At 51.1% G+C, this 15,070-nt stretch overlaps 1 protein-coding gene across 1 annotated transcript; it reads left to right on the top strand.

The window, feature by feature from the left end:
- Positions 1–12,166: 12,166 nt before the first annotated feature.
- LOC144114160 (uncharacterized) lies at positions 12,167–13,530 on the top strand. Its single transcript, XM_077647718.1, has 2 exons — positions 12,167–12,728; positions 12,843–13,530. Exon 2 carries the CDS (start codon positions 12,892–12,894, stop codon positions 13,264–13,266), a length of 375 nt encoding a protein of 124 aa, XP_077503844.1. The 5' UTR covers positions 12,167–12,728; positions 12,843–12,891; the 3' UTR covers positions 13,267–13,530.
- Positions 13,531–15,070: the final 1,540 nt, after the last annotated feature.

Raw genomic sequence — 15,070 nt, 5'->3', positions numbered from 1 at the left:
GAGTGGCGAAAATGGCATGAACTAAGACGCAGAAGCTCTTCCACAACGTCTGCCGTAAACTGGCGACCGCGGTCACTGATAACAACTCGAGGAGGTCCATGCCGGAGGATGACAGCACGAAGAAGGAAGAGCGAGACCTCAGCAGCGGTGGCGCAAGGTAGGGCGGCGGTCTCACAGTAACGGGTGTGGTGATCAACGCACACTATAATCCAGCGGTTACCGTTGGACGAGCGGGGAAACGGGCCGAGCAGATCGAGTCCAACTTGTTCATATGGCGTGCTTGGAGGTGGCAAAGGATGCAGGCGTCCAGGCGGAGAAGTCGTGGGAAGCTTGAACCGCTGACACTGCACGCAGGTGGCCACGTAGCGCTGAACCATGTGACGCATTTTTGGCCAGTAAAAACGTTCTTTGATGCGGTTAAGGGTCCTGGCAAACCCCAAGTGCCCAGCCGTGACGTCATCGTGCATTGCCTGCAGAAAAGAGGAGTACAGAGTAGCCGGAACGACGAGGAGAAAGCGCGCACCTCCAGGCGAGTAATTCGTTCTGTAGAGTAAACCGTCGCGAACGCAGAAAGGGCTTGCGGATGTCGGGTCACGGGCTTCGGCAAAAAGCGGCGCCAAGTGCTGATCCTTGCGTTGTTCCATCTGGAAAGTGCCAAGATCTGGAAACTCTTGGGAAACGGCAGCGAGATAGTCATCGAAGTTTTCATCATCGGAAGTAGTAACCGTGAGCGGCAGCCGCGAGAGGCAATCTGCGTCGGCGTGTTGGCGGCCACTTTTGTAAGACACTTTGAAGTTAAACTCTTGGAGGCGTAACGCCCAGCGGGCCAACCGACCGCAGGGGTCGCGTAGATTGACCAGCCAGCACAGAGAGTGATGGTCTGTGACGACTGTAAAAGCACGTCCATAAAGGTACGAACGAAACCGTTGTACGCCGAAAACAACGGCGAGACACTCTTGCTCTGTTACAGTGTAATTGCGTTCCGACTTGCTGAGGGTGCGACTTGCATAAGCGACAACGTGTTGATTGCCCTCATGGCGTTGGATAAGCACAGCACCCACGCCGATGCCGCTGGCGTCAGTGTGGAGTTCAGTCGGTGCTGTCGGGCAGAAATGACGCAATATTGGCCGCGAGGTGAGGAGAAACTTGAGCTGCCGAAACGCGGAGTAGCATTCGGGAGTCCAGTGGAAAGGGGTGTCTTTCTGCAGGAGACTTGTAAGCGGGTAGGCTAAATCAGAAAACTTGGGAACGAAACGCCGAAAATATGAGCAAAGTCCTAGGAAACTCCTGAGCTCTTTCACTGATTTGGGTTCTTTGACACTGCTTACAGCTTCAACCTTCTGCGGGTCGGGTCTGAGGCCATCCTTGTCAACGAGATGACCAAGCACAGTAATTTGGCGTTCACCGAAGCGACACTTCTTCGAGTTCAGCACGAGGCCCGCTCTCTCTATGCAGTCTAAGCGGCTAAGCTAAGCGGCTGTTATGTTCGGCGAAGGTCCTACCAAAAATAACAACATCGTCCAGATAACACATGCAAACTTGCCACTTCAGGCCACGTAAAAGCGTATCCATAAATCGTTCAAAAGCGGCAGGAGCGTTGCAAAGGCCGAAAGGCATAACATTAAATTCATACAACCCGTCAGGTGTCACGAATGCTGTCTTCTCTTTGTCTTGCGGGTGCATTGGGATCTGCCAGTACCCGGACCGTAGATCCACCGAGGAAAAGTAGGAGGCTGAGTGGAGGCAGTCAATGGCATCATCAACGCGCGGGAGCGGGTAAACATCCTTCTTTGTGACAGTGTTAAGCCGGCGGTAGTCGACACAAAATCGCCAAGTGCCATCTTTCTTTTTGACAAGGATCACTGGAGCAGCCCACGGGCTTGAAGATTCCTGAATGATGCCGCGGTGCAACATGTCACGGACTTGTTCATCGATTATCTGACGTTCGGAAGGCGAGACGCGGTATGGCTTCTGGCGAATCGGCTGTGCAGATCCAGTATTGATCATGTGATGGGTACGGGAAGCTGGAATCGGCGGTGGTTGGTCGCGACCAAAGTCAAACACGTCCGCATGCTTCATAAGAACGGCCACTAGTACCTGGCGGTCGCTAGTGGGTAGGGATTTGTTGACCATGGCTAGGAATTGAGAGTCGCTCAGATCGCGGCGTCTAGTTGGACGAGACACGTTGTCAGTGATCGCGGCAACTGGTACAGAAAAACGTTCTTCAAAGCCAGCAAGTTTTAAACCACATGGCAATACTGCAGGTTCGTTGGAATGATTGACAGTCCAAAGAGTGGCATGGCCCTTGGTCACATGGACGACGCTGCGGGGTACTAGCACACTTTTCTTTGCACAGTTAAGGGAACAAGGTTCCACCACAGCATCGAAGGCATCAGAAATCGTGCTCGAGGACACAACGGGAACGAATATGGCAGACATTGCTGGAACGACGGTATCTTCAGAGACAGAAAACACTTGGGCAACCACTGGCGAGTCTTCTATGAGAGCTGAGCGAAAGCCAGGACTTAACGATATGCCACCACTGCGGAAGTCGAGAGTAGCGCCGCACTGGTGCAAAAAGTCAATACCGAGGATGATGTCATGCGTAGAACGAGGGAGCACCGTGAATTCAGTTCGGAACATGTGGCCAGCGATCACTACATTCACAAAACAAATACCAATCGGAACCAATGATTCTCCCCCTACACCCCGGAATATAACAGCACGATCCCAAGCGAACATTATTTTACGACCCAGACGGTTCTTGAAAGTTGAACTCATCACTGACACCGTGGCACCAGTGTCCACTAAGGCCATGACGCAAATACCGTCCACTAAAACTTCAAGGCGGTTCCTTAACATAACAATGGGCAGAGGAATTGGCACTATCGATGATCCGGCGACCGCACCTCCATCGGCCGCACACGCTAGTTTCCCGGGGACGGTGGGGAACGACGTTGGGGGGAAGGCGAGCGGCGAGAGCGGTGCGGAGGTGGAGTCAGACTTCGGTCAGAGGCAGGGGAGTCGTTCCGTGGTGGCGCGTAACTGGATGGGCGCTGAGACGATGTGAAGACACGGTCATGAACAGGCGCATTGAAACTCAGGCGAGGGTTCGACCATTGGCGCTGGGAGCGGGAAAACTGGCCCCGGCGACGGCAGAATCTAGAGATGTGACCGATCATACCACAGCGGTAACAAAGTGGTGGGTCGGGGAGGCACTCGGGATAACACTCCTCGTAGCCAGTGTCGAAACGACCATCGTACTCCGGCTGCCGCAGGTGGCGTTGCGGATGAGCTGGCGCCCTGGGGCCGGGGCGGGTGATCCGGGGAGCGTCGCTGTAATCAATGCGAGTAGCACTGGTAGGGGCCTGGGCAGACAAACTCCAAGGGGAGGAGCGGGAGGCGGGAGCCGCCTGCAGAGAACAGCTCCCATACGGGACCTCACTGCGGCGCGCAAGATCTTGATGCCGGGAGAGTTCGTCACGCACGATTTGACGAATGACGTCAGGGAGAGTCGCCGCATTCACAGGCTCGTGGAAATCCACGCTGGCGACGGTGGTGACGTTAGGCAGGCGACCGAACTTGGGAGTAATTCGACGCAGTTTTAGAGCTTCAAAGGTGCGGCAGTGCTTGATGATATCCGTGGGCGAGTCTAAATTTTCTTTACTAATAAGAAAGCTGTAGACGTCCTCTGCGATGCCCTTGAGGAGATGACCAACGCGATCTTCGTCGGACATACTGGGATTAACGACTTTGCACAGCTTCAAGACCTCTTCTATGTAAGTCGTGCAGGTCTCTCCAGGCACTTGCGCTCTCTGAAGCAAAGACTGCTCAGCGCATTTTCGTTTGGCAACAGTATCCCCGAAGCAGCTGCGGAGCTCTTCCATGAAGCGGTCCCAACTTGTTATTGATGCCTCATGGTTTTCGAACCAAGTTAGCGCGGTGCCATCGAGAAAGAAGACGACATTGGCCAGCTGAAGAGTGGCATCCCAGCCGTTGTATTTGCTCACCCGCTTGTAATTGGTGAGCCAATCATCAACGTCTTCGCCAGCCTTCCCGGAAAACGTCCGCGGCTCACGGTAGTGCTGCCAAGCGGGCGTTGCGGCGCCGGTCGGACGTGCGTCGGCCTCCTTGGGCATTTGCACGGGCAACGGTGGCAATCCGGCGATTCTTCGGCTGCAGCGGTTGCGAGAGGGGTCCATGGTGATCGACCCAGCACCTCCACCACACTGTTACAGGTTCTATTTACAAATAATATTTACAAGGCAGGTCGAGAGAAGCCTGGTGCGCCGGCGGCAGGATACTTGACTTTCTCTTCTACTTCCAGCCGCCGCACGTCTTCTTTATTCCTCAGAGCCCATGCGCAGCACGTGACAATATATATATATATGCGCGGACGTCCGCGAGCCTAGTAGAAAAGGTGGCAGTTTGAGGAGGAACGTGTCGCTACTTAGCATAGCTAATCTAGGGGCTTTAGTCCGATCGTAGCCGGATTGAGCGGCCGTGTTCTGGTAGAATGTTCGAGAGCAGCACTCTTTGCAGCGCGCGAGTGCAGCACAGTTTCGTCATTTTTGTGGCGTATTTGCAATGGAGCCCTCCGACCTATCCGACGCCACTTCTAAGGACCAGAAAAGCGGCCGATGCATACGATAATCAGTCGCGCTCTGACGTATTTGATTCAGCACCACATATGAATGAAAATTGCACGCGTAATGTTAATCAAACGGCACGCTATGAAGTCCATTATCATGTGTTTACCGAGCGGTGATGCTGTAATTATGATTTCAGACGACGCTTGTGAATGACTGTGCTGTGGTTGTTGCGGTTTCTACGTTCGCGAATTGTTTACGGTTAATTTTAAGCGGGAAAAGAATCGGGGTACGTTCCTTAAGGCAGGCATAGTCATGACGAACGCACATTAGCTGAACGTTTTTTCTCGTGGAAGTGCGTATACCGTTAATACCAATTCAACTGCATATCGCATCTGTATGCCACAACTTCACTATGAGCGCTACAATCTAAGGCGCTAAAATCTGGCCTTTCTTTCCGCCGTACCGTGTACTGCATGCGTGATGACCCGCACGGTAAAACATTTTCTGCAATGAGCCAAATGGTGCATACGTGTGGCACTTCTCAGATATTTTTCAGCGCACCTCAAAGCATATCCGCCTTACCACGGCGCAGAAAACATGGAAGCCGGTGCTCTCTCATTCGGCTTCATACGGTGAGTCGTGCATGCATGCGCGTATCCACATTACTGGGCGCAAAAATAAAAAAATATATACAAACACTTTGCAATTTCAGAACCCCCGCAGCTTAAAGTACTATTAGAAAGCAGAAGGGAGATGATGCCGCGCCACTGACCGCCTAGCCAGCCCCAACAGAACGTGAAAGCCGTTGCGACCTCGCGGTCCTGAACTCGCTACGTCCAATGGCCACACGCATCATGAGTGCGCAAAATGGGAGCAGCGCTCATTTTTGCGTCTAACATTTTCCTAACTCGTCTGTTTTGTACTGCATTACTATGTAAATAAAATGTATAGGTGTAACTTTAAGAGACCGGAAGCGGGCAGAGTGGGTGAGGGTACAAACGCGGGTTTATGACATCCTAGTCGAAATCAAGAGGAAGAAATGGGCTTGGGCACGGCATGTGATGCGAACGCAAGATGACTTAAGGGTAACGGAGTGGTTTCCAAGAGAAGGCAAGTGTAGCATGGGTCGGCAGAAAGTTAGGTGGGCGGATGACATTAAGCAGTTTGCCGGCATACGGTGGGCGCAGCTGGCAAAACACAGAGTTAATTGTAGAGACAAGGGAGAAGCCTTTGCCCTGCAGTGGGTGTAGTGAGGATGAAACAAAAATAAAATAATGAGACTCTCTGAATGTGCGCGAAACGCAAAAGGCGCCCGTGTGTTGTGCGATATCAGTACATGTTAATAATCCCCAGGCGTTCGAAATTACTCCGGCGCCCTCCACTACAGCAACTCTTTCTTTCTTCTTTCACTACACCTTCCTCCCTTCCCTTAGGGCTCGGTTGAAGTGTCTCCTCATATGGGAATAAGTTACTGCGCAATTTCATCGCCTAAAGAAATGCTAATTCGCACTCTTGGTTGTGTAATCCTGTGGGCGTGGAACTGGAACCTAAGCATGTTTGTAAATTATCTTATATTTATTTTCATTTTATAATTTGTAGCCGCCGAGGTGGCTGAGTGGTTATGGCGCTCGGCTGCCGGCCCGAGAGACGGGGGTTCGATCCCGGCGGTGGCGGTTGAACTTCGATGGAGGCGAAGTTCTCGAGTCCCGTGTGCTGTGCAATGTCAGTGCACGTTAAAGAACCCCAGGTGGTCGAAATTTCCGGAGCCCTTCACTACGGCGTCCCTCATAGCCTGAGTCGCTTTGGGACGTTAAACCCCCATAAACCAACCAACCATAAACCATTTTATATTTTGTTTCCTTTTTTGTTCCCGGTACAGCCGTTGGCGTAGCAGAGCAACTTGCATTCCGCTTCCAGGCACTGCCACCTTGAGTAGAAATTCAGATTGTAGAATTCTGAGAATAAAATGTAATGCTAGTGCAGTTAACTATGAATGCAATAGCTTAGGTTGAAGTCCAAAATTCGCACTCTCAACGCGCTGATAATTGCGGAGCGCATCAAAAGAAAAATAAGGATCCATGGATGGTTCGCAATTTTCTTTGTTCTTCATTATCCTTTAGTTCACCCGTAAATGCGCCATTTTCGTTCAAAACAAGTGCTCGAAAGCGGCGTAAATGAGCGGCGGAGATCCATGGAAAAATCAAACGAGCCAATTATGCCTTGCGCTCCTCTTTCGTATTTTCTGTCCAAGTTCCAGTGGTTTGTCTGCGTCGAGCACTTGAAGAGGTAACTGGACTGCGCACGTTGCAGTTGTCAGGCAGCGCAGCACCGTGATGGTAGACTTGCGCGAGGAGCAGGCTTCACCCCCCCCCCCCCCCCCATCCTCGCTTCCTGCAAAATATCGTTATCAGCAGCTCGCTCAGCGACTGAGTCGAGAATTGGGTGCCTCGATGCCTCCACCGCCGCCTAGTCACCAGTACTGGAGGGCGCACTACGCTTCAGAGATTACTAGGAAGGTGCGCTTGGCTTTTTAGGAGTCGCTAGATCCAATTCTAGCTGCCACATGCATTCAAAAAACGCTTTAGGAGGGGTGGTAAATGAGCCAAAGGATACTGCCCAAGGCTGAAAAATTACCAAAGGGAGATTCGAAGTGTAGATCAGCCGTATCAATGCACTGTGATTACTATCCGCGTTGAACGGGAAAATTGCGGTATAAACCAGGCACGAATCGTGTATCAGAAATAAAAAAGTACACATTATGTCTCAACTTCTTCACCTGTGCGCGTTTATTCGCTGTTTTGAACGCTAAAACGTGTCAGTACGTGCTTACTACGGTCCAGCAGGAAAAGACGCATTCATCGGCTAGAAAATTGAACCGAATGGAGGCGTTGCTAGCCTCGGAGATCCGCAAGTGCGACCCGGTGATCACGCTCGCATGGTAACGCGACACGGTTATGTGCCCCGTTCACTAGAACATGCCGTGTTGCCGTTGTCGGCGTTGGTTCCCTGAGCGAAAACTCATGGGCATTGCTCTGGCAGGTAGAGCCCTGGCAGCAACCTACGAGGCTTGTGAGCCACCTATGTCACGTGACATTGCGACGTCATGCCAACCTGGCAACCGGGTAGTGAGCAAACTGCCCATAGTGGCAGTTTGCACTAAAATTAAAGATTGGTCCATCAGGAAGAGCAACCTGGGGTCGCACAAGGCCCACCGCTGGGAGCAGCTGCCATCGCAGGGCAGCGGCGCATCGGTTTCCCGCTGCACTACTGCATTACGAGGGGTATGAGGACTCCCAGAGGTCTATGAGTGCAAAGTACAGAATCACCTTCTGGATATATAGGAGTTAACCCATTACGTTGCGGTGTCATACCCTTAAGGCGGTGCTTAAGCGTATCTTCCAATTTTTGGTCATTCCTACAGCTTACGAAAGCTCAGTTTTCTCAATGAGTGGTCTGTTTTTGATCAGAACGCGGAGCCATACTGCTACAGGCCAACATATTCTACAGGCCTTCAGTGTAATTTAAGCTATGGATCAACGCGGCTAATTCAGCGCCAAGCTGTCACATGGATCTAAGCTTAGTATCTGCTTACCAGTCCTGGTTTATATTGGGCGAGGTTTTTCAGTTACATGAGCAATGTGTCTGCTGGTTCGAATGCTTCCCTCTAGCACCGGTGCAGCTTCACAACGACACACTGTGGCACAGACGCGGGCCTATTCTGCACGGTGTGAGCCTCTCAAGACAGCACGGAAGTAGAAAGGATAGAACAACCGACGATCGAGCGACGCGACGAAATGCTGTCCATCTAGGAACTGAAATATCAGCAGCAGCTAGCCAAAGGGCAAGAGCGGCTGCAAGATCCAACGGACTGTCGGAGTAGGGGGACCAACCGCAAATTTTAGTCCTGATACTGTTGTTGCTGTTGTTGGCCTCATAAAACGGCATGTACCCACAAAGGGGATTGGCCATAACCAGGCGGCGACTACCTTTATTGCAAACTGCATTCGGCAAACATGGGATGATCTTACAAATATTTGGGCAAATCAGTTTCTTTGGCAGAAGTGGTTGAGGCTGGTAAGAGGGTCTAGCAAGCTTAAATTTATGCGCGGGAGTGAGCAAAAGAAAGAAAGAAGATAAAAAGAAACATGTTCGAATACCGGAAGAAATACCAAAATAAAGGGCAAAAGGGGCATTACGAAAGCTTATGGAGGTAGGCGTTCTGATTCTAGAAGAAAATTTTGAACGGTACAGCAAACATTCCCATTGGAATGTCCAAGCATGGAAGCGCCAATGGATAGAACAACCGCGGAGGAAAGACGCAAACTGAGTTTCTTTAATTGAACTTCTAACAGTCGCCTCCTTAGCGACGAGTAGCGAAGAGAATAGGGAAGAAAGTGTTCTGCTGTTTCCGTCTCAGCACAATACGGACACAATGGGGAGATCGCAAGACCAGGCCAGTAGAACTAATAATTTAGTTGCGGCACACAGCCACTTAGTCGCGTGAAGAAAACTTCAAGTTTGCGAAATCACCAAGCTGTACTCCGCCAAGGGAACAGGAGGTGCTGTAAATCGTCCAAGGAATAAGTAAGCGCTGATGCCCCAAATCCTCTCTTTAAAATGCATACGTAGGAAACCGTGCCGCCGTAATGAACGCACCGGTTGGAAGAGAGTCAACGATCGGACCAATCAGGGCTGCCTTCGCTAAACCATGAACTGATTCACTTAAATGAAGCCCCCCTGTGTAATGTATATCTAGTAGCTTCTTTTAAATCTAGCAATAACGCTACAACTCTGAACTTTAAAACATTTGGGGTTTGAATAACAGCGGAAAAATCACACAGGGACAAAACTGTTTAACGATAACAAAAACATTGTCTATATTCAAGAGGCATTACACACGTCTTCTTCCGACGACTCTTCTTTCCGCACTGGCCCCGTCCACACGCTTTTTCACCCTCAATCCACGAGGCACTCTTTCTCTCTCACCCGCACGTGCACATGGTTTGGTGGTCGCGTCCCCACCCCCACACTTGCGCCGTGTTTGACATGTGGAGTTCATTCGGGAAGGAGACCGCTTGCGGGCGTGTAGCTGAAGCGCCGTCTGTAGCCGACCGCGCGGCTCTCCCTAATGTCGCTGCCCATTAAAGGCGCCGGGCTGTTGGTGGTCTTTTGTCCGCTCTCTTCGGGGCGCCGCCGTTCGGGTGTCTCCAAGGGCGCCCAGGTTTCTGTTGCCGTCTGTTTCTGCTTTGTAGCACTTTACTCAAGCTAGGCGCTTCTTTCCGGGGAACTGCTGTTTCTGCTTCTTCGTTTCCTTGTTTCTTTACACCCTGTGTCCAGGAACGCAAACAAACCGAATTTATTGGACATACAGAGGGATCAAAAATTTTTAGTATTCGAAAGGGCTGCGATTCAGTAGACGCGGACAGGAAAGTGCATAAGGATAATGAGACTGTAATTATCATTACCGCAGAGAAAGGGTTGGCTACCTTGTGCAGTGCAAGAACCACCGCTAGAAACTCGGCCAAATAAATAGCCGCGAAATCTTGAAGACGGAGAGAAAAAGACCAGTCAAGGGATTAGGAGTAAATACCTAAGACGTGCGTTTCTTGACACACCGAGGCATCAGTCGCAATTGAAGCATGTGAGCGGAAGGTCATCAAGTAGTCTTGTAACATGCTATTGAAAAATGGGAGACATTAATTTGGCATTGCACTAATATGACAAGACGATGTCAACAAATGAGGTGATGGACCGCACCAGAACAATTTCAGATAGTCGCTTTTTTCTCCCTACTGCTGATTATTATTATTATTATTATTATTATTATTATTATTATTATTATTATTATTATTATTATTATTATTATTATTATTATTATTCCTCTTTCTTTTCTACTTACTTTTCATTGGTGACGTCACGAAGCGAAAGATAACACCAACATTTATCGCGGATAATGTCCCTTAAACCGTTTCACAGTATAAAAAGTCGTCTTCTCAAAATCGAGCAATCTCCTGTCCACAGAGAGCGCATCAGTCGGTATCTGGGCCCCGTTCGAGATACTCACGACAAAGAGAACGATGAAGGGAGCTCGTTCCACCCTCGCGCGTCACGTGGCATGCCCTTCTTCAAGTTGCGTACGGCGCTGGTGACGCGACGAACGTGTCGGGCTGGCCGCAAAACAGTTTTCGAGCCCCAATCGAACGCGCCTTACCTAAACGCGAAGTACCGTTCAGCGCACTAAGATAGGCACTTTCAGTCCTGTAACCAGTTTTTATCTTCGTAAGGTGAGGTTGCCACTGTCTTCGTATCGTGGGTGCACCGCCATAAAGCTGCAGTCGTCCAGGCGGACGATCATCCCAGACTTGCGAGGCTGCGCAGCAACCGCTCGCGGCATTTAGTCAGAAAATGGCGTTAAAGATCCCCACGTGACTGAAATTATTCCGGAGCCCTCCACTACGGCACCTATTACTTCCTTTCTTCTTTCACTCCCTCCTTTATCCCTTCCCTTACGGCGCGGTTCAGGTGTCCGCTGATATGTGAGACACATATTGTGCCATTTCATTTTATCAAAAAGCAATTTTCCAATTTTTCGTTTGAAACGCGCTCCTTCTTTTTTCGTCTGCTAGCCTACACCTCCAAAAAAAGCGGTGTAGAAAGTGTAGTCCTCGTGCTACACTACGCGGAAAACAAATGCGTCCGTGGAGATGGGCGGAGCTACACTTTTTCTACACTGGCAAGAAAAAAGTGAAACCATGCTACACTAGCTACACTAGTGTAGCCAGTGTAGGTAAAAAATGGCCCTATTATCCCACACGACGCCGCGGCGTGCAGCGTTACTCTTGGCTGCGCCGCCGTCGGCTAGACTCCCAGAAGTCCTTGCGAAAACGCATAAGTTAAGGCAAACTTTTTGGCGTGCAGCTCGTATAGCGAGGGCCTCTCCTGAGCTTTCCTTCCTGCATGCGTGACGGCCTCTCCTATACATTGTTCCTGATTGATTGATTGATCGATTGATTGATTGATTAATTGATTGATTGATTGAAACAACCTATATATCCATCAAAAAACGGCGCATCCCTCCGCGCCCTCGGCTCTATGGTTTGACGTCACCATCCGCTTTCTTCGACTCTTCATTGCATACGAACCACCACATCCGCTTCGGACGTTTTGACCAATCAGGTGTGGCCACCGCACGTTTCACGCGGCGTACCTGTCATCGAATCACGCTCAGCGCTAGTCACGCGTCGAACATCTTGCGTTGGACGCAGTCCGTTTTCGAGCCCCAATAGCCACAACACTGCTGCTGCACTGCAAGAAGACACCGGCGGAGGTAGGCCTCGCTGTCCTCATCTCGGTGCAACTCGACGATGTTCCAGCGCCACTGGAGCCACCGGCAGACTCCCAGTAGTCCTTGCGAAAACACGTGAAAAACTTTTTGGCATGCAGCTGGATAGCGAGGGCCTCTCCTGAGCTTTCCTTCCTGCGTGCATGACGGCCTCTGCTCTAAATTTTTCCTGATTGATTGAAACAATCTTTATTCCCATCAAAAAAACGGCGCTTTCCTCCCCGCCCCCGGCTCTATGGTTTGACGTCACCATCCGGTTTCTTCGACTCTTTTCGTTGCATACGAACCACCACATCCGCTTCCGACGTTTTCACCAATCAGGTGTAGCCACCGCACGTGTCACGCGGCGTACCTGCCATCGAATCACGCTCAGCGCTAGTCACGCGTCGAACATCTTTCGTTGAACGCAGTCCGTTTTCGAGCCCCAAGAGCCACGTCACTGCTGCTGCACTGCAAGAAAACACCGGCGAACGTAGGCCTCGCTGTCCTCATCTCGGTGCAACTCGACGATGTTCCAGCGCTCTGCTGAACTATTACTGGGGCCACCGGCAGCGCTCGGAGACAACGCCGGCCCTTGCCACAGCCGTAGAGTCGTTCTTGAAACCTGGTGCGACGCACGAGCCCACGGTGGTACCCGAGCGCGGAGCGCCAGCGTTCTTCTGGGAGCTGCTGCTGTCTGCCCTTCCCCGATGAAGCCGCATCACGCCTACAGCTTGGAGTTGCAACAGCCACCGTGGAACCACTCCTTCATGCTTCAAGCCTGGTAGCCAAGGAGTGAGCAGCCACATGTTAAGGTACGTTCTACGTGCACTCTTCGCGCGATTGAGGCTTGCGTTCATCTCATCGACATAATCGAATACGTTGTGCTCTCCGCCGAGTCGTCTAAACGCCGTTTCTGTCTTGCGCAGACGAACCTTCTCGCCATTCTCCATCGGTGCGAGGTGACTGCACCTGACAATGGACGCGCTGGTCAACGTGGCAAGCGGGTCGGTCACAGCCCCAGTCGCCGCCTGGCACGCCGTGGTCGTCGCCTGCGTCCGCGCCGTCCTCACCGCCAACGCATCGAAGGTAGCCGCCTCGTGCTTCTGGCTGCCGGACACGCTGCTGCTCGAGTCCACCGTCTTGAGAGAGACCCCGCTGTCGATGAATCTGGTGCCCGTGGTTGCCTCCAGGTCTGCGAAGAAGCGGAACACCTCGTCGACCTCCGCCTGGTTCTCTTCCATGCTGGCTCTCGAGGACCCCACCTCGCCACAGACCTTGCTGCTTTTAGCTCTGCTGCGCTGGTACCACCTGTGCTCTGTTTCGTCGTGCCGCGTGTCCATTGGTAAATAGCCGGCGTATTCGACGGCTAGCATGGCGTCGGAGTCGCTTGCAGGTTGACTGCAGGAAGCCGCACAGGCGAAGGAGCTCAAACGCCAGTGATGGGCCGCACTTCATTGTCTCCAGAAGATGAGGCAAGCGCTGGCGTTCGAGTTCTGGGCGGCTTCTGCGCCAAGCCGCCCCCGCTGGTGTGATTATGTACTTGAAGCTGAAGATAGGCGGCCACCTGCTCTTCAAGAACAAAGGTATTTGCTGATGCGTTAAGACTTGCACCCACGGTGGGCTTCCTGGACATGTCGTCGTGCACAATCATTGGACGTTGCATGTGCTTCCGGATGATAAACTATTTCGTTCTTTACGGTCTAATCGTGTAAACATTATCTGAATTTCTCAAATTTTCGCTAAATTGACATAATTTTATTGACGCAGATTTTTTTCTTCAATTTGTTGCTGATATTGCTGAGCACTGTTTTTCGAAGAAATGCAGGATTTGTCCAGTAACAAGTCTCTCTGAATGCCAAAGGCAAGCCCCTCGGTGGCACAATGGTTTATTGCGCTCGGCTGCTGACCCGAAAGACACGGGTTCATTCCCGGCCGTGGTAATAGAATTCTAGATGCCCGTGTTTCAAATTCTAGATGCCCGTGTTCGAATTCTAGATGTCCACGTTAAAGAGCCTGAGGTGGTCGAAATTTCCTGAGCCCTTTACTACGGAGTCCCTCATACCCTGAGTCGCTTCGGGACGTTAAACCCAAAACTCATAAGACAAACAGAATATCAAGGGGATGTCTTAAATGCGCTCGTGTTCTGTCGTGTCCCTGCTCTTGCGCTATGGAACCTCGTGTGAGTTAACCACTAGCCTGAACAATCTCCCTTCTAATGCAAGAAGTCTGCAACTATTAACAAAGGTTGCTTGGCGGGATTCCTAGGGTTGCATGAGGTCATCAAAGCACAAGAAGGCATTGAACACAGATGAGAGAATACACATGCGAACCGCGAAACACCTTGTACGCGTGCGCTGCTAGTCTCTAATGTGTCCGTCGTCCTTCTCCGCTTCGTACACTGCACTACGAACAATCGCGCTGCCTAAACTGGAAGGTAAGCCTTTTAAAATATCGAGGGCTGTTAGCGCTATTGTGCTGGTAATTTTGCGCGGCAACAATTTAAAGAATACACACAAAAAAAATTCAAAAGGAGAACTGCCATCTCGACTTCTATACATGACCTGGGGCCGAATTACGGAGCGCTCTGAATATATCTCTCAGTTTTGAGAGCGTGACGTAAAAACATTTGGAGAACGCCTAAGCTTCGTCTTTAAGAGAGACGCGACAGCGTGTTGCAGCGTTGCCAAGGGGAGCACGTAGCGCAATCGCCCGTTCTGCATGACGCGTGGCCCGTTGGACAATTTAAGGAAAGGACGCCTGTCTCGCATATCTCCGTGGACACCCGAACCAGGCCGTAAGGGAAGGAAAATGAAATGAAAAGTGGTTTTAAGGAAAGGAAATGACGCCTGTTTCACAATTCTCGCTGGCACCCGTACCGCGCGGTTCAGGTGTTCACCAAGTTGCGTCATTTTTCGCTCACGGCTAACGCCACCGACGACACCGGCTTTTCTGCGACACGAGCTCCTTAACGCTGTCGCGGTAAAATGACAACACGAGACACTGATGGTGGAAACAGCCAATTAGCAGCAACTCTGCGGTGGCTCCGCGCCGGTAGCATTTATTTGCACGACAAGGGACCGTAGGCTAACGTTTTGCTGTAAAGGCGCAGTGAAGAAAATGAGTGATGTTTTATTTTGCGTAGAAACTGTATTTA

This window comes from Amblyomma americanum, chromosome 1 (genome assembly GCF_052857255.1).
Source record: "Amblyomma americanum isolate KBUSLIRL-KWMA chromosome 1, ASM5285725v1, whole genome shotgun sequence".
Taxonomy (NCBI): domain Eukaryota; kingdom Metazoa; phylum Arthropoda; class Arachnida; order Ixodida; family Ixodidae; genus Amblyomma; species Amblyomma americanum.
Note: the sequence above shows the minus strand (reverse complement) of the source record. Positions and strands in the feature narration are given on the sequence as shown.